General features: G+C 51.0%; 4 protein-coding genes across 4 annotated transcripts; 2 read left to right on the forward strand and 2 right to left on the reverse strand.

Moving 5' to 3' along the window:
* Nucleotides 1-1,309: 1,309 nt before the first annotated feature.
* On the forward strand, nt 1,310-8,553 carry LOC113147142. The gene is made up of 10 exons (XM_026336631.1): nt 1,310-1,315; nt 1,439-1,584; nt 1,892-2,144; nt 2,454-2,521; nt 2,796-2,889; nt 3,217-3,313; nt 3,505-4,961; nt 5,878-6,878; nt 6,984-7,626; nt 8,320-8,553. Exons 1-10 carry the CDS (start codon nt 1,310-1,312, stop codon nt 8,551-8,553), a joined length of 3,999 nt encoding a protein of 1,332 aa, XP_026192416.1.
* A 240-nt stretch (nt 8,554-8,793) lies between these two features.
* Nucleotides 8,794-11,527, reverse strand: LOC113147143. Its single transcript, XM_026336632.1, is given in 7 exon segments — nt 8,794-9,205; nt 9,258-9,499; nt 9,674-9,739; nt 9,803-9,913; nt 10,275-10,780; nt 11,117-11,178; nt 11,274-11,527. Coding segments are annotated over 7 exon segments (1,653 nt in total).
* Nucleotides 11,528-20,677: 9,150 nt separating this feature from the next.
* On the reverse strand, nt 20,678-21,952 carry LOC34620985 (centrin-3). Its single transcript, XM_026336661.1, has 5 exons — nt 21,764-21,952; nt 21,520-21,634; nt 21,201-21,322; nt 20,916-20,985; nt 20,678-20,730 (listed from the first exon to the last, which is right to left on the reverse strand). The coding sequence occupies exons 1-5, from the start codon at nt 21,950-21,952 to the stop codon at nt 20,678-20,680; spliced, it is 549 nt and encodes a 182-aa protein (XP_026192446.1).
* Nucleotides 21,953-23,119: 1,167 nt separating this feature from the next.
* On the forward strand, nt 23,120-26,074 carry LOC34620986 (CDK5 regulatory subunit-associated protein 3). The gene is made up of 8 exons (XM_026336663.1): nt 23,120-23,213; nt 23,457-23,596; nt 23,756-23,865; nt 23,990-24,059; nt 24,421-25,167; nt 25,476-25,579; nt 25,724-25,820; nt 25,937-26,074. Exons 1-8 carry the CDS (start codon nt 23,120-23,122, stop codon nt 26,072-26,074), a joined length of 1,500 nt encoding a protein of 499 aa, XP_026192448.1.
* Nucleotides 26,075-27,014: the final 940 nt, after the last annotated feature.

The raw sequence follows: 27,014 nt of genomic DNA on the forward strand, positions 1-27,014 counted from the left end.
TATATAAGTCGGTCCCAGTGCTGCCCTTCCTCTCCTCCTATTTCTGTCGACACGGACGGCTCCCTCGAGCCACATTCGTGCCGATAAACAGCTCTTTATGCCTTCTCTGCCTCGAAGAAAAAATTTCGCTCTTGGCGCTGTTCTCGCTACTCCCCGCGACTGAGCCTCATTGCCGTGCACACTCTACTAGCCCCTCCATGTGCTGGGGCCTTCCTCATAGGCCTCAGCCGTTACCTCTACCCAAGCGTTCCGCCCTTCTGAGTCTTTCGTGCATAGGCCGTTGTGTGCGGCGTGCGTGCTGTGTGTAAGTGCCTCTTCTGTGGGTGTCACGCACTCGCTGTCGCTATTTAGTTTCCAGTGGTCCTGTGGGTAGTGTGTACACGTGTTTCCTGCTATGCCTCCGATCCTAGTCTCTCTCTGCTTCTAGGCGGAGGAGTGTGCGTTTACCTTGCCAGCTCTTATGGCCTGCTGCGGGCTGACTTTGCCGCGTCTATGAGGGCGCGCGCGTTGCCTTCAGCAGAGTGCGCACGCTTGGGGTGTTATTCCTGTAGGTACCTCCCCTGCTCTTCTCATCTTGCTGCATTCTTTTTGTCCCTGGAAAGGAGGAAAAAGCCGCTGACAGCTGGAGATTTGCTGAAGATCCAGCGATTTCTTGTACGTACTGTGGCCTGCTGTGGCGTCTTGCGTTTTCTCTCGCCGCCCCTGTCGGGTGTTCTTGTGCCTTGCTCTTTCTTCCCTGCTGCTTGTGCTCGTGCGTGAGGAAGTGGGAGTACTTAAGCATTTCTCATCAAAGCGCATGGGATGAGCCTGATGCAGCACATCAGTATCGGCACGTGTTCCTCTTCCGTGCCACATATGTGTGTGGGTATGTGTGGGTGTGCCTCGATGGCATTCCCGAGGAAGGTGCACCCCCCTGAGGGTGGTTTGCTGCATCAACCGCTATCCAAATACACCCGACGAGTGGCACACTAGCACCTCACAAGCGACAGGACTTTGATGTGATCTGGGGGCTCCAGGGCAGCTGTGCAGCTCCCTGAATAAGGGCAGAACTCAAATGACAAAACATGGGGCACTTGAGTGTAGGCGCGCCCGTGTAGCGTTTTGTGCATGACTGGGTTAAGTAGCACTTTATTAGTGTCTGTTGGTGCGTTTGCGCACGTATTGCGTTTGAATCGGTGCTGAATCAAATAGTTCCCTTTTTGTGTAGGAGCGTTTGCATGTATTTCTTTCTCTGCTGTATTTCGTCGAGGTGTTTGCCATTCCTATAGCGGGCGTGGCCGCGAATGCAGCTGCAGTACTGTGTGGATCCATGAAAGTACTTCGGGGCGCTGTTTTTTTGCATTTTTTGCGCACTGTTATTGCGTCCGAGGCATCATGAGCCGCTTGTGTGGAGAGTGCGTTTAGCGTACACGCATTGCGTGTGCTTCTGTCGTGGTAGGATGAGCTGGAAGTTCCTGCGGCTGTAGCTTCCTCCCCGTTCCTCAGCTCCGTCCTTCCGCAGCTAAAGCGAAATGTTGCAGCCCTAAAGCCTTGTGAAGCAGCAGCCTTTGCTGCACTACTGCTGAAGAGACGCGAGCTGGATCGGTAAAAAAACAATGCCCAGGCACCGCGAGCATGCGGGCCCTTCCTGCCCCTTACTGTGTCGCAATGCATTCCCAAAAGTAGCGGTTTTGAGGCAAGAAGCATCCTCTCTTCCCAAGCAGGAAGAGAGGATGCCTCCGGAAAGCGGGTGGGAGTCCTGCTGTGCTAGCAGGATCAGCCGACGGTACTGGTAGGATTGGCAATGAAGCAACACAACAGCATTTTTCGCTGTTGCGTCATTTGTGGCGATCCGTGCATCGAGAACCCTCCCTTAGCTGCAAGTGACGCTGAATTTGCTGCTGCGGTGCAGATCTATCGCAGAATCTTTGAGCAATGCGGTGTACGAAAACCTCGGAGGACCGTTGTCCGTCTTGATGCTTCAGCAGCAGCCGTCTTCCCCTGTAGCGGAGCTGTCTGATGCTCAGGCACGCCACCCGATGCACATGCAACAGCAGCAGCACATGCTGCAGAGACAGCGGGAGCGGGCAACATCCCCCTCGTCGCTCTCGTGCCTTCTACACTTAGGAAGGAGTTTTACTGCTGCTGGCCTCGAACGCCTGCCTGTTACTTTCTGCTGGGTAAGCAAGCTGCTATGGTATAGCAACAAACTAGGAAGGCGCCTCTTGAAGTGATGTAGGTGACATAATATTCTCTGCAGCGGCTCGGCGGTTCATGGGGGCACGTGCGTGCTATGCGTCAGCATGTTGCTACCGGAGGTCAACAGCAGGGAAAGAGAAAAGAAACGTCGACGAGAGAAGGCGAGGGCGTCATTGGATTTCTCAATATATATATATATATATACTTACCGATATATATATATATGTATATATTTAGAGGGAGCGATTTCTATATTGCGTGTTGTCGATCCACAGGCGATAGAACGAGAGATAGAACTTCAATGGGCCGCATTTACGCCAGCAAAGGTCTCTGCAGTGCTCAAGTAATACACATGACAACAGCCCTTTCCCTTATACCGATCGTTGTTGGGCACTGCTTTAGAGGGCCTTTTTCCCTCTTCTAATGTGTCTCTCTGCTCCATCTGCCTCACCCTTCCCCCTCAAAAACTAGCCGGCTCTTGCGTTGCTCCGGTTGACCTCACTCGTGCATCCAACTGCTGATTGTAGAGTCTGGAAAGGCTACAGCAGTGTGTCTGCTACTGTATGTAAAATGCGCGCATCGCCTTTTGTCCCTGTTCTTTGCTTGTTGGCATTCAGTCTCCTAGCGAAAATTCCGCACCGGTCAACATCGGCGCTGAACAAACTGGGACTTGCCGTGCAGCACAGTCTTCACCATTACTCCCCCAACATGGTAAAGTGCAGGCGATATGTTAATGCGTAACCTGTTTTTCTGCTGCGAGTTCTGCCAAATACTCTGCTTCTGCCTTTCGTTCAAGCGCTGCCCCCCTCCCCAGCTTGAGGAGGCACCAATCCTACAGAGAGAACCTGCTAGCCTGCGATCTAAGGGGCTTGCAGGGCTTAGAAAAGCGGCACCAGCAATCCAGTTGCCTGCCTGCGCTCGTGCTGCCACGCCGTACTCGTGAAGCTTTTTCGCACCTTCCTGATGCATACACTGGACCTGCTGCTTCAGTCCTGCTGATGCCGCTACTGCTCTAGCCTCCACCGTTGCGCTGTACAGCTCGCAGGCTGTCTTTCGAGTTTGGATTCTCTGAGTTACCGCCACCATTCCCTCCTTTCCTCCATAACAGCTCTCTTGCTGCATAAACAAATAGCACGTAAGCGGGCATGGTGCGGCCGTTGCGCCGTTCTGTGGACCGAGGGCAGCTGATGCGCATCCATGGGTCCTGTTGCAGCTTTTGCTATTGTAGGGAGCGCTGCTGATGTCGATATTTCACCTCTCGAGTTGAGGCTGGTGCACGTGAGGCTTCAATCGTCTTTGTCGCAGCGCTTTACGAGCAATATCAAGAGCAGAAATGTCACCAAGGCCCCCAGCGACAGCGAACTCAGTTCCCACAACCATCACCGCGCTTTCTCAATCAGCTCTCTGCTGTATCAGCAGTGATGCCTACGGCAACAGGTTCACCCGAGATATCAAGAGCAGCTGAAGCAGCGGCCTCTTCTCAGTCGCTCATGCACGTCCATCTGCTACAGCAACAGCAGCAAACAGCAGTGGCTGCCACGGCAGCAGCCCATGCGGCTAGGCTCTCAAGTCATCATCTCCTACACTTTCTCCAGCCATTGCCTCCCAACTCGCACCTGCCACCTCCACTTTTTTCTGAAAAGCAGGAATGCATTACCGATAGGTGTCTTTTTCCAGTACATGGTCCCGAGCAGCAATACCACCAGCAGCATCAACAGCGCCGGGACTCCTGGAATGGCGCTGCTTCACGCATTTACTCAGGAGAGGAACTGAAGACCGCAACGCCTGCGACACTATCAGCACGACCTCCTGCACTGGCGACAGATAAAGAAGCAATCCGTTTACCCCCAACCCCAGCATCGGACGCGTGGGTAGTGCCAACAGGACCTTCCGCTAGTCGTGTGGATTTCCTGCGGACGACTACCATGAACATTGATCCTTTCCTTGCAGCTGCGCTGCTTAAGCATCTGTCTCATATCCAGCACAAAGGAAACCCGGAGCTGCTCTCAGCGTTGCTTGCATCTGTTGCTACGTCCGCGGCAAATTACGAAACACAGCAGTGGCAGCAACGGCACTCAGCGGTGCTAAGACTGGGAGGCTCTGATAGTGGGGCGAGAACTTCAAAAGGCTCACAGCCAGCAGCGAAGGCGATAACTTTGGGCGCGCCAGCGAGTGAAGAAAGTATGGTAGGCATTGCTGCTTCTGTCGGTGTTACTCCAGCATCAAGAACAGATACCTTCGGTTCAAGCAGATGCCGCGCAGCGGCGAGTGGGTGCAAGGGTGCCGCCACAGTACGTACCCATGAGCTGCGAGAGCTCTGGAAGGGCATCGCGAGGGCTGCGTCTGCTGCAGTCGAAACCTGCAGCTCAAGTAGGAGCCACGGCAGCAGCCACAGCAAGACCGGCGATGCACACCTCCTTACAACGAATCCTAGCGAACAGTCTGCCATACATGGCCCTTCAGAGGCTCCAGAGAAGACTCTCGTGGGCTCCGCACAGCGGAGAGGACTTATGGCGACCCCCCAAAGGCTCGGCGGGGCGCTGCTGATTTCTACAGGCCGTGGCACGCTAAGGAAACTCAGAGAGCGCGGGGCTGATAAGCGCTTACGGTTTGTGGTTTTGCCATGGAGCATGTTTGTCGCGGAGTACAGAAAACCCTTGGATTTGGATACCTTGAGGCCGAGCATCAAGAGTGGCAAACTCCGGGGTCGGAGACGCCGAGCGGCTGTGGAGGGCCTCGTGCCGGCTGGTGCAGAGGTTACTAGAACAGTAACAAGGCGAGAGGTGTGTAGTTCAAGATGTCTAGCCGCGCATACTATCTTGTCGCTCTCACGAGCTGTTTTTTTACCATAACGAGCCAGCCGTCTTTTTGCATCTCCCCCTCGAATGTGCATCATTTCGTGGTCTGGAGCTTCCCTTAGCGTGTCAGGTTTGTGTGCTGGCCGCATTGCCATCGCTCAGTGCCACCAAGCCGTTCCACTGAGTTAACAGAAGCAATCATATTGCGAGCTAGCTTCGAGGCTTTAGTTTTGCGGCCTGTGGATATTCTTGGTTGTTCATCAGGCGTTTCTCGCGCGTTTGTTCCGTCTGTGGGGTTCCGAGGGCCCGCCAGCTCTCCGCCGACTCCAACGCCGCCATCTGCGGCGTATCGTTATCCAAATAAATGCAGAAGCAGCAGCTTCCGTTAGGGCCACGAAAGCATTGACGCCAGAACAACATGCGGGTGACTGCAGGCCAGCGCTCTACACAGATACGCGGCGGACCGCAGGTAGAGCGGCTATGGGGGCAGCAAAAGCAGCAACAGCAGCAACAGCACATGCAGCAACAGCATCAACAATAAAACCAAAAAGGACAGAAGCTGTTGCACCTGGCCGGAGGAAAAATCCGACGTACGGGAAGGTAAAAACCTGTCTGATCCCTTTTAATTCTACCGCTTTAATGGGCCCCTGCATACCTTCTTTCCTACACCAGGATTATGTTAGCTACCGTGTCTGTTTGTGTATTCCTCCAAAGTCGACGACATGCTGGCTTCCAAAGGGTTTTGAGAGAATCGTTATTCTTGGCTGTTCACCACGCATTCGAGTTATCAAATCAAGCTGCCGGAGAATGCTCCGCTCTCTAGGAAGGGGCTCTACAATACATAGCCTTCCGTGTCGCTCGTTAAGCCTCCCTTTTGACAAAGTGCAATCTGTGTGCTCAGTGCGCCCTTGAAGCGATGCGGCACTGGTCCTGCTACCGACGGGCCTTTCTCCAGCCTTTCCAGGCGGTATCTATGCTCTCGCGCTTTTGTTTGGCTAGAACCAATGAAGCACTGGCTGCTGCAGACGGGGATAGTGCCCTCGCGGGTGGAGGGACGAGGGCCTTATCAGCTACAGACACATCGGTGCTGCTACAGCAGCAGGTCCTTTCACAGCCATTGCAGCAGCGGCAGTTCCCATTTGGCCTTTCGTTTTTTGCAGTGGGAAGCACACCCCAAATGATCATAGATACCGGTCCTCTGCTCTCTCCTTCTCTCCCCAAGGAGTGCTCTTCTTCTCTTAGGAGGCAGATACAGCAGCAACACGCTCAGAGAATGAAATGCGCATCACGAGCGCAGCGAATGCTTCCGCAGCAGAATCAGCAAGGGGAAATTTCCTCAGGAGTATCAAATGCTGAACGTCTAGCAACACCCGACGCAGCAGCCACAGAAACAAAAAGGACATGTCCTGAAGGAGCTCAAACGCATACTGGAGCGTCCGCAAGTCTACAAGTTTCTTCCGCCATCGTGCCAGCAGATCTACGTCTGGCAGAATCCTCACCAGGGCTCGTAGTAGTAGCAGTACGAGCAGCAGTGCGGAAGCAGCAGAAGCAGCGGTCTCGCTTACTGCACGCACTTGCGGAGAGCCTCGAGGCAGCAGCAAGGATGAAGGTTTTAACCGTACGAATCACCATGCCTTTTGTGGCGCAGCTGCCTAGACTTTGCGGGGACGTGGCAAATCAAGCATCAGCGTCGGCAACAACAGCACCGGCAGCTGCAGCACTGGCGGCCGATTTGAGTGCATGTTGTACGGCTGCCACTGCAACACTGCAGACACTGGGACTACGTTTGGGAGGACCTCTGGAGGATCCCCCGCCTGCTAGACGAAGAACGCGCCGCTTGCCTTCACCGGACCTGGCAACTATAAGGGAACATCTCTTGGTCAATCTTGAGACAGCTTTCCGGTAAGAAACAGAAAACGTTGTCCAAGCTATTCCTTCATGCTGCTGCTCGTTACTGTAGATACAAGCCATAGCTCGCATACGTGCAGTTGCGACCGCTTTGTGCAGGAGTTCTTACTTCTTGCCGCTGTGGAGGCGCGCGGCTGCAAGTGCCGCGCTGCATTCAAGAACCGCAGCGGATGGAACGCGAGCAGCAGCAACGCTGGACAGAAACCTTGCCGAGCTGTTACCCCGGGCAGCGTACCTTTATGCACTAGTATTTCAAGCGCTAGTAACTGAAGTGCTGGAGCAAAAAGCAACAATAGGGCCAATAAGTACCTGGCAGGAACAGCGGCAGCGTGTGCAGGCGTTTTCGCGCACAGTGGGAGAAGCTGTTGCGGGGCTTATTTGTACAGCCGCCTCCCGCCCCACTGTTTCTGCTCTTTCGGAAATACTGAATGCGTGCCGCTGTCTGCTTGCTGTTGAACACTCGGGCTGGGGGGTTGCACAACAAGACCAGCAACAGACGGAACGGGTATCCCTGCAAGCCTTATTGCAGCAGACGGAAGTGGCAGTTACTGAACTGCTGCGGCAGGTACTTCTGCAAGACTATGTTCACACAACAGCACCAACTTCTTCAAGTGATGCAAGAGGAGCCTTTGCTGCACTTGTTGCACTGGCGCGAAGCTCCTCCTCTGGGTCTTCTGATGCAAACTCAACAGGTACACTAGCAATTGCAGCAAACAGAATTGCCGTTCAGCCCACCGCCTACGTAATAGCGCACCAGATGAAACTGCCAGAGAAGAAACTCGAGGCTTGGGTGCGGGAGGCTACAGCGGGAGAACAGCTATTGTTGTAACTCAAGTAGCCGATTTAGGCAGACGTACAGCCTTCTGTCACCTTTCTGCGAGGTGCACAAGCTGCTGTTGCCAGGAGCGGATTTTAAGGTTTGTCAAAGTATGTCTCGAGCCTTGGGAAGCTCGTAGCCCGAGTGGCATCTTCTGAAAGTCTGCGCACTCAATATCAACAGGCGCGCCCCTTGCAGCGCCTGTTGATGGTTGGGCGCATACAACCGAGTGCGGGGACTATCCTAAGTTCCTGAGCCTCGAATGGCATTCTATACTTCCTTTGCTAAGAACACAGATTCATGGGACCAGATATGCGTGCAAAGCCTGACTGCCCCTAACGTCTGTGTTGTATAGATCAAAACCAGAGCAGCAATCGGCAGAAAGGAGACCTGCCTTTCGGCGTTTGAGCAAAGCCAACATCGCATAAAGCCGGTCCAGGATCGTCTATATTTTCCCACAAAACAGGCCACGCTCCCGCTGCTTTTACAGCCAGAGGTTCGTGCCAACGTCGTTGGGTCGATCAGCACGATGTGTGCTGATGCTAGTGTCAAAAGATGATCGACGTAGTGCTGCATAGATTGCCTCCAATTGGACGGCGTCTCCATTTGACCGCTCAGAAAAAATATAACTTGCCCCTTCCCGCACCTCAACGAGCTGTCCGATCAGAAATATGGGAAACTGCATCCGACTTGAGAATCCCTCTACTACTTCTCTTGCGAGCACACGGTGCCACACTCATCGTCCCGCGCAATGAGTGGAAAGACAACCCTTTTGGGGAAGCAACAGACCAAGTGCCACGGTACATAAGATTAAAACGGAGAACCGGGAAAGGACGGGAAGTAACAGGATAGGGGACGCCGCAACGGAGTTGTACAACAACAGAAGTAAACACAAGGCAAAAAGAAATGACTGCTGTAGACCTCCACTAAGCCCAAGACAGCTGCGCATTACATATTAGGCATCTCCTATACAAACAGCTTCGTTTAAAGTGTTGCTTGTTTGTGTGTAAATGAGGGGCCCTCAAGGTAGCATGTGCTGCACGCACGTGTGACTCGGCATGGATCTAATGCTGTCCCTCGTGTATGCGCCGATCAGGATTTTAGCTGTCTTTTCGCTGAGAATCCAGACGATCCTGCATCAAGTATTGTTGATGCATCATCTGTTTCTAAAATTTCCATCACCTCCCTCGAGCCTCTCCAAACAAGTCCTCCTATGCAAGACCTAGCGCAGCTCGTAATCGTGACACGCAGGGATAAAAGTGAGAGCCATGCAAATGTGTCATAGTAGTGCCCTCCTCTGCGCTGCGAACAGCTCCACTCTTCCTCAGTGTTGCCTACTAATTCTTGCATATTAGCTGCTTCTAATGCAGTATCCAGCAGTGTCTCAGCTCCCTGCAGCCGTTTAAGCGATTCCTCGAACAGCTGTTCAAGCGCTAAAAAATGTTCTCCACCAACTTTGTGAAGCCGTCTGTATGCAGCCTTCGTTTGCCATTCGCTTGCTGAACTGCGCCAATTCCCGTTCCATGATGGCCGCGAGTTCGTAATTAACAAGCTGCACTTCCATGGCCGCCTCCGCCTGGCAAGCCTTTTCCGGGATCATCTGTGCCGATGACATGTGATTCCTGGCGTCATCGAGATGCGCAGAGCTTTCGATAAGCTCAGAACACTTGTCAATGCTTGCTACGGCAGCTTCAGCCTTTTTTAACTCCTCCACTGTGTCTCGAGACATACGGCTCGCTACATCGTTGCTGATGAACTCTTGGCGGCCTAAAGCAAGGCGCTGTTTGGCTTCGTTTAGCTTATCACGGAGGTCATGAAGCAGCGCTCAGTCGCCTACCGCCTGAGCTAAGGCGTTTTAAACCACAATCGAAAGTGTTTTCTTGTCGACCGTGTCAATTTCCGTGTGCGGAATGGGAAGGCGTGCGATTTGCTCCCAGCAGCTGTCCATGAATGCACTTATCTGTTGTTTGACTGTGATATCTATAGTAGCCGCCTCAAACAAAAAGTCTTCGCTTTCACTGGTTCTCAATGTCTCCTCCTTCATGAGTAGAGATGTAAGATGCAAAACTCGAGCTATCTAGTCTCCAAGCTTTCGCAGCGCCCTGATTGCATCGACAGCTGCGCCTGAAGGGGTCTGTGCGTCCAGCTGTCTCCGCGAAATTTCAGCAAAGGCTCTCAGTATGTCAAGATCGGACTCCACGGCGTGCCTGAATTATTTCGTGGCCCCGCCAAGGATAGATCATGCATTCTTCAAATATATGCCATTGGCTTCCCTTAAGACAGCGGTGGTCTGACTGCGGGCCGCACTAACTCTCTGTAGCGCCTCCAGGTCCAGTGCAGCCCTCCATAGTAGCTCTTCATCGTCTTCACTCTGAAAAAGCCTGCCATCGCATAGGCTCACGGCGCCAGCCATGAGCTGAATAGTCAGATCCCTGTAGCTCTTCTGGAGGGAAGCAAAGGTACTAGCAAGAGGCTTGACAAAAGGTGTTCCTCCCAAATCGTTGCACCCATCGTAAGGAAGCTGCTTATCCAATCTCTCAAATCTTCAAAAGCTGCCTCTCGCACTAAACAACTAGCGCATTTGCCGCCTTGACTCCCTCTTTGTGCAACAAGTGTAAGGAGCCCAAGGAAGCCTGCAGATTGAGGTTACGGACTGCTTCTGCACCTTTTGTGGCGGGCGCTTCACCTTCATGAGGCACCTGTGTGCTTTTCCTGAAGGTTCACAGCACGTTTCACGCTGCAGGGGTCCCTACTACATCAGCAAGGTGCTGTGCGGCAGGCAGCATCTCCCGCAGTGCCTCCAGCTTCTCTTTCATTGCCGCCTGATAAATAGATGATGATACCTGAGGCCCCGCAAGCGTGGTTTCGAAGGGTGTTTCGACAGTCTCTGCCTTCTTTGCTTCTGATGATGTAAGCGCAAGCATTCTAACGAGCAACACAAACACCACGAAAATCAAAAGTACCACAGTCAGCCCAACTCTACGGGGTGGGACAGGGGATCCAGGACCATGTGGAATATCTGAAGCAACATCTACAATTCTACTCTCGATAGCTGGAAAACCGACGGCAGCTGAGGTTTCTGGTGGTTTTTCAGGTATTGAATCCAAGGATTAATCTGTTTCGGTCGACGCTAGAAATATTCCATGATCACAGAAACTGTTAGGAGAGGATTCATTCATGCCAGCCGATTCATACAAAAAAAGGATCCATATGAGTATGCCAACTGTGAGTCGGGTTTGCTGCTTGCCCGCCTGCGCCATCCCTCAATAGCTGTGTTACACAAAACAGGGCTACCAGCAGCCGTACCCCGATACCTCCTCTTTGCTGACAACGCATTGCGCTAAGTGCCCGAAACTCCTGCACATGGAGCGGGAAGTAGGGAAAAGCAGGCGCTGGAGTTCCAGAAGAATCGAACCAGGCGGACCGAGGAGATCGTCAGACGCAGGGCTTCGAGCAAACTCTTTACTATCAGCGTTTCTAAGTTCATTGAAAAGAAGACAGGGATAATGAGCCAAGCGGTCAAAAATAGATAGAAGGTCGTGTGATGTTCTTGAGAAGATCATCAAACGCGCCGGCCTCCCGCAGGAGGGGCTGGCTGCCAAGGCTCGACAGGCATGGCATTCGGATCTGGAAAGTCCTTCGATCTCCCACAAGCATGTTTCGTTTCTCCCGGTACAGTGTCAGCACGACGACTATAAGCACAGTGTAATTGAGGCTTTTCAGTAAAGGGATTCAGCCTAGGTATCTGTCTGGTGGAGCAATCGATTGCCGTGTAGGACCCTTTGCCATCGGGGGGGAGCTGCGGATACGCCACCAACTCGATCATTTCTTTCTTGATTTTTCCGACTATGATATCTCTCTGTCACTGTAGTCCCATAGAAGGCACAAGGATTGAGCGAAATATCTGTGTTTAATATACTGTGTACCCGAACATCGGCGTCTTAGTTTACATTGAGGCTTTACTCATATAGGAGTTGTCTTACTAAGATTTAATTAAATGATACATGTATGAATTGTCGACTGCTCAATTATGTTCGCTGTTGAACAAGTCAAACTGTATTACACGGCGGTTTATGGTATGCGGCTGCGCATTGGGTGAATCCAACCATGTACTGCCCAGGAAGCAGGTACTTGCAACCCCCACCATCGTTCCTCCCCGCAAGCCTGAAGCCTGTGAAAGGAGGGCGATTCAACTCAGAAGCTTTTGGAGAAGCACTTACTCTATATCTTCTTGATCTAGTAGAGTTTGTGCCGACTCTCTTCATGGACAACCTAGAACACGGGTTACTCACAAGCTACTCGTACGCTTTAAACCGCGAAAGTATTTTAATTTGGTCGACCCTGAAATAAAGATGACTGTATGAATAGGGCCTTTGACTGTCAATATGGGGCGGTGGGGGGGAGTTAGTTCTCTACTGATGAAACTTTTCAACTGTTCGTAGGGTCACCATAGTGAGGCACAAGCAGCCCCGACCCCAAAAGAAGCGTAATTGAGGATTTCATGTATTCTTCAAAAAGCCTTTTGCATTCCTCTGCATATATCCTTCGGGATTCCCTACCTGAGGAGAGAGACCAACCAAACTGCGGCTAGCTACAGCCTCCAAGCACTCCCACCGTTCACAGCTTGTTGCACTTAGCATCAAGCGTACACGCACACATCAGCGCGTCTTTTTGTACTGAGCCAACAGCACTGTGCAATCAGTGAGATCCCATCGAACCCCTCAAAAAGCATATTATCCTTCCTTCATTCCCGCAGCCAGGGAGCCTTTGATTGGAGGGCTATGAAAGGCAGGACTCTACTGGAGCAGTATTCATTAAATACTGCTTTGGTTAACACGAATAGACAAAAAAAGTAATCAATTGTCTACTTATTCTCAATTAAATATAACTAGTGTAATAGAAAGTGCAGAAGTGTAGCTTAGACCGCGACCCCTTCCCCGCCCCCGTTTCAAACGCACACTACTGTATCGTGGTTCAGTGCCTGTACGCAGGAACCATCTGCGTGTGGGGCAGCAGAAGAGCTCCTTACCTATTGCCACTCGCCAGGCGTGCAGACACAGGAAAACATTGCAAATGAAAGGCAATATATGAAACGACCTCTAAGGTGGGATCTACCTCAGCAACGACGGATACTCCAGCTAACAACTAACGGAGGAATCGAATTGGCATGACCGCGGTGGCGCCATGCCTCGTTGCCTCTGGAGCAATGAGATGTGTGAGCCCACTGCTACGAGAAAACAAAAGGCATGTAAATGCTTGAAAAGATTCAAATTGTGCACCAGTCAACGGTGCCTTGGCACTTTATAGAGCAATGCCAGCATGCAAACACAGCCTGTATATGCAGCATAGACGATTTCCAAGCCCCAATCGAAGCATGTGTAAAAATGTCGCGAAGATAACTGAGAGTGCCGGGACATAAATCTGTCTGCTAAGAACACCACAACAATGTTTTCCCCGACCTCTTCACACAATACCAAAGAATGAAGGTACCTGTTGCAGCCAGAGCTTGCGCTGGGCAAGAATAATTACCGAGCAACCCTAGAAATACCGTCCACAGTGACAAAAGTTGACCAACCTGGGCCACTAAATCCCCCACAGCAACAACGCCTGCAGCTACTCCGCCTTTGGCCAATGTGTTAGACGCTCGTATCCCATTACACCAAACGCCACCATCTAAAATGTCCTCAGTGATTAATAATACTATGGTCCAGGTCTCCAACGACTCTCTGTGGACCCACCCCCATCAACCAAGATATTGCCCTGCACACTGAAACTCGCGAACAATTTTGAATTGTATAAAACTTCTGTATAGAGCCAATCTGAATAAACGTGCGTAACCCTCAGGCTCTTGGATAATCGATAAAGAAAGGACATTGATTCATGAGGGAATGGCAATTGCTCCTAGACACCTGCAGGCACACTTTCTCGCCTAGGCACCTTGCGGTGCACAACGCACCTCGTAAAGCCTAACGAGTCACCAGAGCGAAATCTCCCGGCTCAAGGAACTCTTCCGCTGCTAAGAGTCGCTGCTAGGCCTGGAACACTTGGTCTAGGCCGGGATGACATGGACACTGCTTTGTGTAGACCTGGCATGCAGGAATCATGGACGAATTCACTGTTGTACCATTACCCACTTATCACAAGATAATCAAGCCAAGCAATTAAAGCCTTGTGAACTCACACTCACACCTACCGCAAAAGACTGAGATTATTTCTCTCTGTCCATCTACCGCAGGATGGCTCGCCGTGATCATACTATGGCTGCAGTGTGACCGGATCATGCAAGCATCAAAGACCGCACTTGAACATTCGTGTACCTACTGGTAGTGACACTCCTGGAGGGCTCGTGGAGCTTCCACACATGGATAACAAATATTTGAGCCAGTTTCTGAGAGCTGGAACAAGGGATGGATCGCATAGCATATTCGTCGAGTTTGTCGATGACGAAGTAGACGCTTTCCTAAGCTTTGATTTCTAGCAGTCCAACAACAAAGTCCATTGTCAGATGAGTCCAACTCCTCTCTGCAGCCGTACAACTTTGCCCTCAGAGCCTATTCAATCTGGTGTGTATCCCACCTGGACCATAAAAAACATGATTTAATGCTTTGCGCAAATGGGCACTACGGAGTGTAGTTGGATTTCACAGGAGACGGAACCCCCGCTTTGCTTTGTATCACGACTCGCCGCGCTCAGCACTCTCCCATTCTAGATTTTGGCACCTAGTGGCGAATGCGTGGGTGCCAAAGACGTCAAACTTCCCTAATTTTGATAAGCCGTGTGAACTGCCACACATAAGAGTGTTTGTGCTGCACAACAGTGAGTCGCTGCTGCGTCCTGTGAAGGTGCAGGTGATCAAGTTGATGCTGCCCTTGAAATGCCTTGCTAAAATGGTGCTTCTTAGCAGGTGCCCAAGCCTGCAAACAACTATAGGATCATCAGAGTCTTGACAAACCCGTCGTAAGGTACAGTGAAGACTGGTGGGTGGCCTGGCTGGTAGAATGACACTCCCTTGACTAGTGCCGTCAATGTGCACGCCCCAATACGCCCGACAAAGTTTAAAAGCGCTGGCTATCGCGATTCCGTTTTGGCGAAGCCATGAGAATAAGAAGCAATAATCTGATGCGTTGGAAGATCCGTAGCCTATTAGGATGGAAACATGCCCATTGTTACATCACTGGAATCGGCTATTTTAGGAAGCGGCGACGCTGGTAATTAGGCAGCGCGAGTAGAGGAGCATTTGCAAGGCGGCGCATAAGCATCCTTGCTGCCGCATCAGCCTCTTATCTCCAGGTCGTAGACCACACGCCTTAAAGTGGGTCAGTCAAAGGAGCAGCCGTCCGAGAAAATTCAGAAATGAAATTTTGGTAGAAAGGCGCATGGCCGTAGAATGTCACAACGGCTGTGCGGGCGTGTATAGGTAAAGGTCGTTCTTTGATAGCTTGAGCTTTGCTGGATCTGGCTTAAGTCGTGCAACTGAAACACGATTCCCGAACGAAGAGCTGTTCACAGAAATACAGTATAAGGTGATGCGGCGCCACCCGTGGTTGCTCTAGGCCCCTTTAACATTTTGATTGTATCCGAAGACGCCGTCCATAGAGTCAGCCACCCACTCCTGTTTGGTAGGCTCATAAGCATGCCGATTAGATTGCTGTTGTAGCTTCGATGACACTCATAACTCCAACCGGCACACACAGGTACGATCTAGCTTGTGAGAGAGAGAGTGGAGCACCGTTTGTGCATCTATGATCAAGCTGAATGGGGATTTGTGAATGCGTCTGGGAAGGCGCAAGTTGGGTAGATTCTTGCTTCGTGCAGATTGCCAATAAATTCGCCAAGATGAGGCATTGAAAACTTTGGCTTTACAACAATCGTGTTCAGGATGTAAACTTTAACGCACACATGCCAGTACATCGGAGACTTTCGTTGTACGAAGACCTTATTTTAAAAGTAAACGTGAACGCGCATGCGCCACCATCCGTCCTTTTGCGGCAACAACAACGGGATATAGTCAAACGTGCTGGTCTATTCCTGCTATTTGCCTCTTTCGACACATCGCCCGATTGACACTGAGCGTCCTCCTCTTGCTCTGTGGCACCAAACATAGCTTGGTCGTGGCCTGGGTTAGCTCGATAGGGTGGGCTGCACGACTAGCAAGTGGCCAGCCTGCTGGCTTCCAGTCCTTCTTTAGCACACAAGCGACATCCCCCTTCATAATTGCCCATTCTTGATATTTCCTGGCTAAAGCTGCAATCAGCATACTGATAAAGGTCCGGCTGCGTGTCCAGTGGAGCTAGGGAGATGCTTAGAACCGTCTTCTTTAACTGCGTTGCTGAGAACCCTGCATGAAGATTTTGCCTTACCCTGTTAGGGCATAGAGTCTACCGCACTCAACGTAGACGCAGTATGCAATACTCTGGAGACTAAGGGACGTGCTTTCCATAGCACTGCTTGGCAAACTAGTCATTCCTGCCCGCAGGTGTGGCCGCCTGCACAGTTTCCATTGAGTCATCCATAACATGCCTGAGTCTATGCCATGGCACACTGGTCCAACATAGAAATCATGGATATTAGTCAAAGTGCTAGTGTCGAGCTGGTGGCGGGTAACTGCACTAGCCTTGTCAATCGTTGTGCTGTGCCGCTTGTCAGCAAACCACAGTCTTAAGGACTACGCTAGCGAGTGAATAGGCAGATTGCTTTTGTGTGCCATCTCCTCGGATTGCAGATGCAGCTCACAGTTACTTGCACGTGGCGCCAGCAATTCTAGTTCATCAATGCGAGCTCGAAGCAGCATAGAATAGACCTGTAGTGAAGGTCAAGTTGCTGCTCGATCCTCGGCAGCCCCCTTGACTGCGCCGCAGCAGCCTGCGTGGGGGTCTTTCCGCTTCCCTAACTCGCCTTCTTTGCTTTTCAAGCAGCCCAGATCTGTTGTGCCTACTCCTACTGTTTCGGTTCCTTGCGATTTTGCAGGTGCTTGCAGTTTAGGAGATGCGACACTATTTTTTACAACAGAAGCAGATGCATTGTTGGGGGCTGTCTGGGGATGCTTAGGAGACTTGCTTTCTTTTGGCGTTCTTTTTTCGTCTTCCTTGGACTGTGGGCTAGGGCCGGTTGGCACACCTACCCTATCCGTGAACTTTTAATGCTATTATGACTCTGCCTACTTATCCGTATGTGCACAAGCTGCGCTCATCTAATCCTGCAGCCTTAAGTGCTTCATCGTTTGCGAAACGCTCATCGTTTAGATTGGTGAAATGCTGAGTCGCTGCTCATCGTGCGACCACCTTACGTGAAGCCTCTTTTAGGCGTGAGATAAATGCTTAGCAAAGCAGGTGTTTGCCTACGTCGTGGCTTTTAGCGAAGGAAGCCCGCCCATATCTCCAGATATTAATCGACTGAGTGGTTCCCCTGCTTCGGCATTCTTGGTTTCTAAAAGCTTGCTGTTGAGTTAATTCCGGTAGAAACGGCCGAGTCATGGCATTTATATTGGTTCGGAGTATAGTAACCCTGCAGGTAGGCGACTTCCTCTGCGCGGATAGAGCCATCATTGGAGTGCGTCCTTCTTAAATGAGCATGGCACAAAAAGTCCTCCCCCTTTATTCATTTCAAGGGTGCAACGCTCTAATCGCCTGTAAAAATGTCCCGGTACTTGCCCATGCTTGCGGCCATTATACTTTTCTGGTTTGCATAACCTCATTGACGCATGCATTAACATTTTATCAGCTGGGGGATATTTCCCCCCACCATACTGCTGCCAAACAAAATCAGATTGCCAGAGTACCCATTAATTCAACCAGAAGTATTAACGTATTGTGGGTAAACCTGACCGTTCACTCTCTGGACAATCAGTGGATGAGCGGGACACAGTAGCATCGAATTATGCAAGGCTAACAACTTCGGAGCTCCATTCAATGATTCCGTAGGGAGACACTCAATACAGAGCCGATAAAACCTCATTGGAGTTTATTGGTATTTCCCAAAAGAGCTTACTCGATTTCTTGCCTGAACCTTTTAGGGCTTTGACATTAGGAAGTAGGGTCACATAAGAACCGCCTAGCTGCCCGCTCTATGTACTTGGAGAAATTACAGCTTGTTGCACATACCACCTAATGCAAACGCACACAACACTTGGGCTCCTTGTAGCGGGCGAACAGTTCTCTGCAAGGATTAAGATGTGAACACAGAAACAAAACAGTTTTTTACCAATTTCAAGTCAAGTGTAGCTAGTATACTAGACTGTGGTGAAGTGTAGTTTTGCACGCTACAGCAGCTTGCTCCCCAAAAGTTTCTCACCCTTGAAGTCGGAAACTCCGAGGGACGCTGGCGTGGGAAGGAAAAGCTTGTTTTATGAGCCTTCAATTAATGTGTGTCAGGCTTAATTCAAGTCTAAAGCTCACTATGTCCCTATGCATAGATTGTGACATTTTCGTTACTCTCCCCTTCAGCCCTGAACGCCATGGTTTAAGGAGAGAAAGGATGATGCAGGTTTTGCTTGCTGGGGGTTTCCCCTTACATCGATCGCAGCTTAAGTTGGGGTGGCGCAGGCTTGAGCGGTCCGGTTAAGATAAGCAAGCGAACGTACTCTAAATTGAAATTACACAGGAGCTTTCTCTTACGGTCTTACAGAGTTTGGGAGCAGAGGATGTCCTAAAGGCGGTGTGATCCTTCGGGGAGCGTTCAATTATTCAGATGCAGTCGACAGCGCAGTAGTCTCCTGGGGCATCTTCAACTATTTACTACCACGATAAGACACTTAACATTTCCTGAATGTCTGGATATTAAATTCAAGCGCTAGCCCTGTGCGTTCACGCTCCAATAGAGAGAGGTATTTGGCTGCGGCAGCTGGTGGTTTCACCCTAGCACAGAAGGCTATTTCTTGCAAGTCGTATATAATGAAAGAAGGCAATGCAAGATTTACAGTTAAAGCGAAAATTTTAGCTTAGAGAAATAGCCCTATTCAACAGGTTTAAATTCTGAAGGAAATAGCATTTCAACGCGACAACCAGGAGGCACTTCCGCCCTGACTCACAGTGGATGGCTGTTCACTCCGCTTGCTTCGCCAATTGACTGGCTTGTGTGCCTGTTTGTGGTCGTGTGTGCATGTTGTGCTCTCTTTTCGAATTTGGGGGGAGCTTGAGGGCTAGTTTTTTTTTAGTTCCATGCTTTCCAGGTCCAAATCACGGTGTGTATACCCCCGATTGCCTGCACGGCGGTCAGCAAGGCCCCTATTGCCCACGAGGGGTTTACTTTCCAGCATTTACATTTATCTCCTTGCACAGTCTGCAGGGAAACGCTTGCTCAGGTGAAATTGCCTCGGTTGTCGCGGAGGGTTCCGGTTTTGCTGCTGGCGTGCGAGGATAGGTAGCAGGTACGACAGAAGGCGGCAGCACCTTATAAACCGTGCTGTGCTTCCACAAGCCCTTTTCTTTAGAAAGCACTGCCCTCCACACCCACCTCCGTGGATCCGCCTGTGCACCATGGAGGGGACGGAGATCAACGGGGCAGGCATAGAAACCATCGCATATCTCTGGGAAGCGATATTTAACAGTCTAGGGGAATCTGCGAGCAGCTTGAAAGGTTTGGGGCCTCTTTCCTTGGGGGATGCCGTTTTGATTGTTGCCCCGCTCTTGCAAGCAGCAACGTTTGCAGTGCTGTTGTGCCTACATTGCGCATTCTTCACTTTGGCCATAGTCCACCCACGAGGCTCCCTCTGCCTCGTCCCAAGGCCCTGCGAGGGGTCCCAAGATGTAGGAGAGACAGAACTGCGATGCATTCAGTGGGCCTGCCTTCTGCTTTATTTGATGGCTTTCTTCCTGCTGAACGCTGTTGTGGCCCCAGTAAAGACGCACTCAACTAAGGGGATCGGCTTTGTTATGTAAAGCTTCGAAATAGGACCTCATCTATGTGCTATTGTTGGAGCCAAGGCAGCACAGGGGATAACATACGCATCAGAAGGCACACTTCAAAGGAATGTTCACCAGTACATACTGCAGTGACAAGAGGACCCTCCGCATTATACGGGTTTGTGGCCTAGCGGCGTTGCACAACAGGTAATTAGGCACCCTGTACTACACACGCAGCGCTTCCCCTTCTGCTGGAGTTCCGCGCGGCATTTCCCAAGGAGAATTCGGCATTCCCGAGATGTTGCCGCTCCCTCGAGTTCCGGGAGGAAAACGGCAGGTTTAGCAGAGTACTTCGGAAGGTATTAGATGGGCAAACAGAATGTAAAAATGTACAATACAGGATAGCTTCATGCGGATTTTTTTGGGATACGAGCGATGCTGCTTGTATCTTTAGCAACATTGATCGTCCTCCGCGCGCAGCTTAAGGTTACTGCAGTGGGTCCCATCAATATGTGTTGCTCATGGGCTTTGAATTTGCAGACACCCCGCCCCCAGTTTTCCTAGTTTAGGGGCATCTGTGCTTTGCCATTCCTCCTTTTTCTGAAGAAACTGTTCTTCTTCAGAGAGTGCAAGATGATACGGCACTGCAATGTAAGTCTGAATGGGTCTTCGTGCATAGCAACCAGGTGTGACCAGCGTGGAAGTAGTCTGGCGATTACAGTCCCCGTGGGAACCGACATTCGGAAATATTCACGAAACTACGGATACGTGTAGGCTAACTATGGAAGCAAACAGGATAATGCGGTTCTCTTCCCACAGAAGTAGGCATGTAGTGGGTCCAGCCCATGGCCGGGGAGTTGCTGTGGTTTCCTTGTGGGGCAGTCTCGCGTTACTTCTGCACTGCCGAAGTTTGCCCCTCGGCGAGTACAAATAAAAGGAACCCAAAATCGACAGCTTCAGCAGCTAAAACACCTTGCAGGTCTATCCACTCGAAGCTAGCGGCGGTTCCTCAAAGCATTTTCCAGATACAACGGGAGGCCAAACGAGGTAGTGCACACGATGCATGCAAGATTCACCATAACTTAAGAATATAAGCACCAGATAGCTCCTACTGGGGGTCCCGCGGTCACTTCGTATTACTGGTAGAGGCTCGTCTGCTTCATGATGGACATGAATTCCTCCTTGCTAACTGCACAACATAAGACAATCTAAAACATTCATGCAGTGCACCGCTTTAGCCGTACCGCGTTCAAAAAAGCGTGCAGCGCCATCATGCACGTTCGGTCGCACAGTTGAGTTTGTAAAGCGCCATGCGGCAGTTTGTTGGCGTTCGTTTGTTGGCTGGGAAGAATTTAGGTATCTTCTTGCACGTACTTTCGCCATCCATGTCCCTATCAAACTCATCTATCATGGCCCGTAGTTCTTCGTCTGATAAGTCCTCTCCCTATCACCATTTCAGATCACGCATACGCATCAATGTCTGCATACAATCTTTTGGGAACGGAAAACTGCAAGAGATTTGTGGAATACAACAAAAATAAGTAGTTCTACATTAAAAAGCAGACCACAGCGTGGGTTGTGGGGCTGAATAGAGTTTGGATGGAGATTCACAGGGGAAGAATAAAGGTTTCAAGCATATACATCCCGGAGCGCATTTACCAGTTCCCTTGCAACACGCCTCAGGTTTTTAAAAGATATTTTCCCCGTATCATCATCGTCAAAAAGGCGAAATGCCTTCTGGAGTTCTTCCGTTGGGTCGCGATCCAAGAATTTCTGCGTCACTGTACAGAAGAGCAAGAACGGAACAGAGGCAAAACGTACTAGCCTCTGCAAGGTGTGATGAGTGAAAGCGTCTTTCAACGTGCCGATAGTTTTTTCAAATGACGAACCCGAACAGGACAACCGCTGTGCAAAGCGTCTCAGCCCTCTTTTTATTCAATACCCCTTAGAGTGAGTGCCACCAGCACCTAAGACGGACTTATTTCCTCGAAATCGCCTTGAGTAATGAATCCTGTGTTTTGCTTGTCGTAAGATCGCATGATTTCTTGCACATGCGCTTTCTTGACATCAAATCCCAGAGCCCGCATCGCAACCTACGCCGCACATTGCAGACGATCCGTGTGCTGAAAATTGGTGGAATGGAAAAAATTGGTCCAAGTGTTCAGCACACTATGGGGTGTGCCAAGCATGGAAAGCTGCATGGTTTTGATGGAAGGACGTACTTTGAGTTCGTGGTAATCCATCTTCCCTGTCTTTTCCGAGTCGAACAACTCAAACGCCTCTTTTATTTCGATCTTTTGCTCTTCCCTGAGTTCCCGACGCCGTCCGCCACGAGCGCCAGAGGCAGCGGTGGCGGCTACACGGGGACCCCCAAAGGCGAGAGGCCCCCCGACATCGGGCTTTCTGCTCATGTCTGTTGTAGGGAAGATAAATCTGCAGGCCTTCTTGCTGTACAGCCGGCTGTTGCAGAACCTTACACTCTGTTTGGTGAGCACAAAATACGAACTCCAGCAAAGCTACAGGGGATAAAGGGATCGCTGGGGGCTTGTGGTCTAGGAAGCAGTACAAAATTGAGTGCGCTCGCCTCGCCTGGCAGCCTCCCTGCTTGGCGTCCACCAGCTCGGTTCTCTTGTGGCTTGTGCCACCTAATTTGACTGTAGTAGCGGTAGCCTGCCCTTTGCAGCCTCCCCGCTAATGCAATCCACAAGGCGTGAGTGTCAGCAGCTCTGGTGCGCGGTGCGTGTCCTCCCTCCGGCAAACTCCAATCAGCCGCTGGACCCACTTCGGACGGTTAGCGGGGAGTTTAATAGCTTTCAGTATAGCGGCTTTTCTGTTGAAAGTGCCGAGAAGCGGAAATGCGGCATGGCCCTTTACCAGTGCTGGGGGATCTCTCGCCGACACACGGGGTAGGTGACCAGAGACTGAAGTCCAAAGACTGAGCAGGTCCTGCGCAATACGTCAACTCCACCGCAGATCTCCTGAGACAATGCAAAAAAGTGTCTCGTCACGTCTTCTTGTCGACTGGAGAGCGCTACTGAGGCTGGTGCAACAACAGTAGGTGGTGGATAATCTGAAGAGGCCTGGGTGTTTGTGGACCCCTACCACGGGGCCAGCAAATGGTAAATATCCTCTCTTTGAGAGGAAAATGAAATAAAACCTCTTACTTAAGGTGTTGAAATAACGGGGACTAAGGGGAGTTAGCAGAAAACACAGACCACTGAAGTGCTTTTTAATCTGCAGAATCCCTTTTCCCCTCTGCGTCGGCTGCGACAGTGCATGCGGCATGTTACGGCGTTCGTAGCTCACCCTGTGTTTTTTTGGGTTTCTTTGTCTTACATCCGAACGAAAATCCTGTGTCTGCGAAACTCCGTAATTGGCTGTGGTATGGGCCTAATGCCCTGGTTGTAGTGGACATACGTAGGGCCCCCTGCTTTGCCGTGTCTCTGGAGCGCCATTCTTGCACTGCTGCTACCGCTAAGCATTTTCGGGTGTATACGTGTACCATTATACACGTAGCGGCAACTAATGGCCGCTGCCTCCTGCGGCTGAAGGAAGCGAAAGACAGCGGGTTGCTGACAATGGAAGATGTTGCTGATGTGCCGTATGAGGGCGTTGTCGGCTGGCTCCTCTGCAGGCGGCTGCTGCCGGAGGATTACCATCAGAGATTGAAGGGTGCGTGCGTGAGGACGAACCAAGAATGCTGCATAACAAAAGAAACCAAGGGTTAAGGCGACACGGGATGAAGCAGGGTGATGCGTTTAGCTAGTGCATCCATGAATGCCTGTCGCGTCCTGCGGCAAACGCGGCTCTGGAAGTCAACTGAGAGATTCAACTTGAGCTCAAAACATGCTTATTCGTGTGTATATGTAGGAGTCTGAATAAGGCCCTGTGCCCTTGTGCTTTCTTTCGAGTCAGGGATGACGGCCCACGTTAATGCTGCCTTAGAAACCCCTCCGGAGAGCCAAGAAGCCGCTAAGCTGATTGCAGAGAAGAAAGGCGGTCCCTTTGGGTATAGAGAAGTGGAAGAACTTGTGCAAATTCTAATGAAAGAAGGGGTGAGAGACCGGTGCATGCTTACCTCCAGATGTATTTTTCAGACATTGAGCGTTCCCGTGGACGGTCTTTCGAGGCAGATTCTCTAAAGGAATTCGTGATAACGAGGACTCGGCAAGCAATATGCGTTTTTCTTGTGGCTGCTGTTATAATATGTTTAGGGCTCTGAGGGCCTCTTTTCGAAAGCGTTCGGATCTGCGATGTACAGGCAGTGGCGGCGTTTGCAGCGTACATTTCAACAACAGAACCTACACTTGGCAGATCTGTCTCGGTGAGCTTCAAATACGTAATCCTGTATAACTGGTGCATTAGAGCCATCTCCACCCAGGATTCTGTATTTCAAGTCCGTTGGCGCTTGCATGCTTCGCGTCCGCTGCCTTACGTGCTCCTACCAGGGCCCTTACAAAGACAGCCAACATGCTGGTGCCTACGCAACAGAAGATTCTACAGCAGAAACAACGATTGGTGGGCGTTTTCCTGACTTGAGTCCTTGTTATCCAGCGTCGTGAATGTATCCATGTGTCTGTATCAATGTCCATATTATGCTGTACATGCATCTGTATCCGCACATGTCGGCAGGGATGCACGTATATACATATACATATATATATATGATCCCTAGAAGTGCGTGTATGCTGTTTACATATTGCCTTGTCCCTTCGATGTGCGGCCACTGTAGATCTACGCAGAATACTGTGCATATTGACTCCCCCTGCTATGCTTTCTGCTGTGTAAAAAATGCTGCTGCGGCCGCACTAGCAGTGCAGAGTCTGACGTAACTGCCTGTACAGCATAGCATATCTTGAGATGCGTTTCGCTGCTGCAGCTCTCTGACTGTATCAAAAAGCAGCAACTGCTAAAGCAAAGTGCAGCCTCCTCCCAAGAGGCCTACGTTCAGCTGTGTCTGAAGTATGGCTTGGAGGAAGCAGCAGCAACAGATCCGCTGTTGCTGCAGCAGCAGCTCTTTGAGTATGTAAACCGCGAGCTGCCGCTGCGATTGCGCCGGGCTGAAGCACTGATTCGGCAGCAGGGGGCGGAGCTTCTCGCCTTTTACCGCTCGTTCGTGGCTTTCAGCACATCGGAAAACACTTCCAAAGAGGCACGAAACGATTCGCTGCCGCTGCTAGCCCTTCTTTCGGAGATGGGGAATGTGCTATTAGCAGAGGCCGCAGCAGCAGCACCCGAAATACCCGTCTTGCAGCAGCAGGTGCAAGACGATACGGCGGCAGCAGCAGTGCAAATAGAGATTCAGCAGCAGGGAGATGAGGGGGGCCTCTCGGATCTAGACGATCTCCCTGCAGACCATACCTGCTGGATTGTTGAAGAGGGCGAGGGGACGTGGAATGGCTCGAGCGCCACTGACAGCAGCAGCAACATTACGGACAGCCTTCTCGGAAGTGCAGCCGTAAGAAGGCAACTGTTGCTCGAACTCACTGAGCTGCGAGGCTTCCTGTACGCGCGAATCGTGCAAAATCCAGCAGCAGCAGCAAGCAGCAGCAAGAAGCAGCAACTGCGGCAACAGTGGCAGCAACACAACGTCTTGCCAGAAGAGCTGCAGAAGTCGCACGACACAGTACGAACGTCTACCGTCTATGTCCTCAATCAAACCCCATAGCAAGCAAGCGAATAAGGAGTGCACTTTCTCTGGTGTTAGCTGTTGCTCCGGGTATTGTTGCCGCTGCTACACGTTTTTTCTGGGGGGGCCTACTCTTTCTCGTTTTGAGGTGTTGACAGCCTCCTCGTGAAGCCTGCTGCCGCTTCAGTTGCAGTATGCGTTCGCCGGTATACGCGTTTTCATTTGTTGGTATTGTCGTTGTTGCCGTTGTTATGCTTATTCTTATTGTTGTTGTTGGGTGGTGCTGCTGCTCCTGCCTGCTGCAGTTGTTGCGGTTGCGTGATTCGCTGGAGGAGCTGCATGAGCTGCTGGGAGGAGCCGAGACCGTCCAGCTGCTGCAGCTGCTGCAAAATGAAAGAGCGCGTAACAAGTAAAAATAAGGAACCTATTTCCCTCTACAGAGACGTATAGCCGTGGATTTTGTTTGGAGCAGGGCCTTTCTTTTCTTCGGCTATGCCGCAGGGGGTTGTTGCTTCTGGATCGAGAGGCCTTTGCTAAAATGGTGGTGCTGCAGGGTGTTGAATGAGCTCATGGCTGCGCGGGCACAGGCACAGAAGCCGCTAAGTGCAGCCAAGGAACAACAGAGGAGAGAGGCCTCCCTGAGCAGCGAGGTATGTTTTTTCTCCAGCTTTGCCGCTGTCATCCACACAGGTGCATGTGCTAGCGATTTATCAGGGGGCGTCGTGCTCTGTCTGGCGCTGCTGCCTCTACTTTTGTGCTGCCGCAGATGGAAGCGGCAGCGGCTCTACTAGACAAACAGCGCGGGGAGCTGCAACAACTTGTGAAGCTCTTGCACGAGCGAATGGCAACGGCCGTCAACAGGAAGGTGCGCATAACTGGCATCCCCAGAGATCGGCTCCCATAAATCCCAAGCTTGAAGCCCCAACCAGATATCGCACAAGTCTCATGTACATGATTTAAGCCGAACAGCACACCTGAGAGGGGAGGGGTTTACGGCCTATCTGTGCTGGAGTACCTAGCTTCTAGTCAATAGAACACCCTTGTTCGGCTATTCCCCTACCCCAGAAACCTTTTGCGACAAATCCTGCAGTATATGCATAAGCCGTAATTTGTCGTATCTACGAGGGCACCTGGTACGGGATACTGAATCTGCCGAAAGGCTGTTGTTTTTTGTTTTACGGCAAGCACCACTTGTAACGCTGTGTGCAAGAGTTCCACAGAAAGCAGACGTTTCATTCCAGACTAAATTCAAGCTTTATCCAAATTTATTGTGTAATCAACAAAGGAGCTGCTGCCTCCTTCCCATACTAGCCTCCCTGAGAGTTTCCGACAAGAAGAAAGGGGAGGGGGGAGAGCTAAGCGGCGCACAGTTCTTTGCATCCTGTAAGCATTACCCCGAGAATGCCGATCAACATAAATTGGCTCCACTTGCCATCTAGGGCACAAGCATGCAACATCGCGGCTTCTTACGGGGCGGAGTTGTAACGCTGCTTCCTTTAAGGTCGCCGTAGGGAGACAGTTACCTCCCAAGCAGCAAGACAATTTTGTTAAAAATTTATTGTGTTCCTCGAGAAGCTCCGGCTTTCCTTTGTCATCAGCCCTCAAAGTTTGGCGATGAAGGGAGAAGGTCAGCCGCGCTGCGCAGAGCTGCACTCTCTAAGCAGTGCTAGCGTTCATAGCTAGATGCACATAGCGTGTAGTGCACACACACATACACGCACACAATTGCGTCTTCTTATAGTAGATTGCAAATCAAGAAGACGTGGATACAGACAAATCAAGGAGCCAATCCTTCACGAATGCTTGGTTAAACATAGCTATTGCAGCAGGAAGCATTGAAGTGT

The sequence above is a fragment of the Cyclospora cayetanensis genome, unplaced genomic scaffold, assembly GCF_002999335.1.
Source record: "Cyclospora cayetanensis isolate NF1_C8 unplaced genomic scaffold, CcayRef3 CcayRef3_contig_14, whole genome shotgun sequence".
Classification (NCBI taxonomy): Eukaryota; Apicomplexa; class Conoidasida; order Eucoccidiorida; family Eimeriidae; genus Cyclospora; species Cyclospora cayetanensis.